At 41.6% G+C, this 2,526-nt stretch overlaps 1 protein-coding gene across 1 annotated transcript; it reads left to right on the plus strand.

The window, feature by feature from the left end:
* The first annotated feature begins 1,227 nt into the window (after positions 1 to 1,227).
* LOC136638694 (olfactory receptor 1f45-like) lies at positions 1,228 to 2,175 on the plus strand. The gene has a single exon (XM_066612728.1). It carries the CDS (start codon positions 1,228 to 1,230, stop codon positions 2,173 to 2,175), a length of 948 nt encoding a protein of 315 aa, XP_066468825.1.
* Positions 2,176 to 2,526: the final 351 nt, after the last annotated feature.

Raw genomic sequence — 2,526 nt, forward strand, 5'->3', positions numbered from 1 at the left:
GCTACCACATCATTGCTTGTGGACTGCAGCTCATCCAAAATTGGCCCTCCCAATTAAAAGCTGAAGTAGTACTTCATTCACACATTAAGTGGTGGCACAAACAACCTGCTCCCATGCAATTATGTAGTGTAGAGACAATATAATACATCCTTGTTCCTCTGCGGCATTAGAGGCAATGTCCCAGGTTGGGGTCTGCCTAGTGGCTCTGCCTATTTCACTAACTAGCAGCCTCAGGTATGATTCCCAAGAGATCTACAAGGGACTTGAAAAACACAGAAAGGATCTAATTTGATGTTTTGGCATACTGTGCATGTCCTTCCTGTTACATCAAATGAGTCAACCTCATTTGAAAGTCTCTGAATCTTCTCTTTATACAAGGCTTCCTTCCTTTCTCCTAGATTTCATTGTGTTTTGTTACTCAAGGATAGAACAGCATCATTCTCCCCAAACAAACAAACAACAGGTGAAGTACAAAACTCAGCAGGGAAAAGAACTGTTTAATTTTTTTCATTAGCTAGTGTGAAGAGCGAAATGCATGGACCATTTGGCCTGCTGAGAGCAGTAGTATTCCTGGTTTTGAAACAGAGCACAGCTCTATAATAAGTTTATAAGGATGGTGGGCTGGGATCCAAGATATAATACGGTGTGACCAAACTGTGGATCTTGCCACATGTGGCTCTTTGACATATAATGTATGGCTCTTGGAAATATGTTGGCTGACCTCCTTTTTGCATCACAATTAATATAAAAAGTAAGAATTTTTCAGGCTTTATAATTATTTACTGGACATAAACTGAGAGTTCACTGATCAAAAGTTTAACGTTTATGGTGAGTAAATATATTTAAGTATTTAAATTCCTCGTAAATATTGCAGCTGTCAAACATCTGAAGTTTATCATATGTGGCTGTTATGTTTAGCAAGTTTTGTCATTCCGATATAGTATTTATTCTTGTGTTCAAGGAAAATACTGTAATGGGAATTACTGTTAGTGAATGTGATTTGGAGATCCTGATTTCTGCCTTAGAGTTTTGGACAGGAGGAAGTTATAGAGATCAGAGACACTCAGGAGACCAGTGTTTTGTCCTGGTACACTTTTGCCACATGTATACTCTGCAAGAAATTTCACCAGAATACTTTTCCCTAAATCCCAATATTCTTTGCATGATGCTCATGATCTCACACTTCTTTTTGTTTTTGTTTCTCTTTCCTGTGGTTTTTGTAATAGGATGGAGAAGGGCAACATTACCTTTGTTTCTGAATTCATCCTCCTTGGCATCTCAAGTTGGCAGGAGTGGAATATGCTATTCTTCACTATTTTCTTTATCATGTACATTGTCACACTGATAGGAAATCTTGCCATCATCTTGGCCATAAGCCTGGATGGCCACCTCCATCATACCCCCATGTACTTCTTCCTCAGCAACCTCTCATTGGTAGACATCTGCTTCACAACATCAGTTGTGCCCAAGATGTTAGCTGATATACTTTCTGGAGTGAGGAAGATCTCATATGGTGGGTGTTTGACTCAGATGTATTTTTTTATTGCCTTTGGCATCACTGACAGCTTTCTCTTGGCATCTATGGCATTGGATCGGTACCTGGCCATCTGTCGGCCACTTCACTATGCCACAGTGATAAGTGGCCAAGTCTGTTGGCTACTGGTGGCTGCCTCCTGGTTGATCTCTCACCTCCACTCTCTCCTGCACACTCTCCTGATGTCTCGCCTCTCTTTTTGTGCCTCCAACCAGGTACCTCATTTTTTTTGTGATGTTTTCCCATTGCTTAAGATCTCTTGCTCTAAAACACAGCTGAACACCCTGATAGTTCACACAGAAGGTGCCTTGATTGTCAATGGAGCTCTGGTATTTGTTGCCTTCTCCTATGCACGCATCCTGATGGCTGTGCTTAGGATTCCATCCACGGAAGGAAAGCGGAAGACTTTCTCCACCTGTGGATCCCACCTGACTGTTGTGGCCTTGTTCTATGGCACTGTCATCTGGGTCTACTTCCAGCCCTCATCCAGCTTCTCAGCTGAGAAGGATACACTGGCTTCCATCATGTATACTATTGTTACACCCATGCTTAACCCCTTCATCTACACCCTGAGGAATGACAAGATGAAAGAGGCCCTAAGGAAGCTTTTTGGCAGAAAGTTAAACTCCCAAGAGGTATAGGTCTGAATACCTGATGACAAGTTATGACTGACAGTAGCTTCCTAAAGATCAAAGTATTGCAGGCTGGCACTGTTGGAGACATTAGTCACTAAAGAAGAAAGATTTTTCATGGCTGAATACAAGAGTCCTTCTGTGTCACTTCTGTGACTCTCATTCTCAGTATTGTCATCTTTTAGTCTATCAACTAGCACATTATGTATTGCTCCATTTAACCCATTAGCATGGCATGAATCTGATCATTGTACTCATGTGGGGAATTCACCTGCCCAGTGACTGGCAGCATGAAGAAGGCCTCCCTTCATATCAGAGGGGAAAGATATTTAAATCTTCTTATTGCCTTTTTGAGTTCCC

The sequence above is a fragment of the Tiliqua scincoides genome, chromosome 2 (assembly GCF_035046505.1).
Source record: "Tiliqua scincoides isolate rTilSci1 chromosome 2, rTilSci1.hap2, whole genome shotgun sequence".
Lineage (NCBI taxonomy): Eukaryota > Metazoa > Chordata > Lepidosauria > Squamata > Scincidae > Tiliqua > Tiliqua scincoides.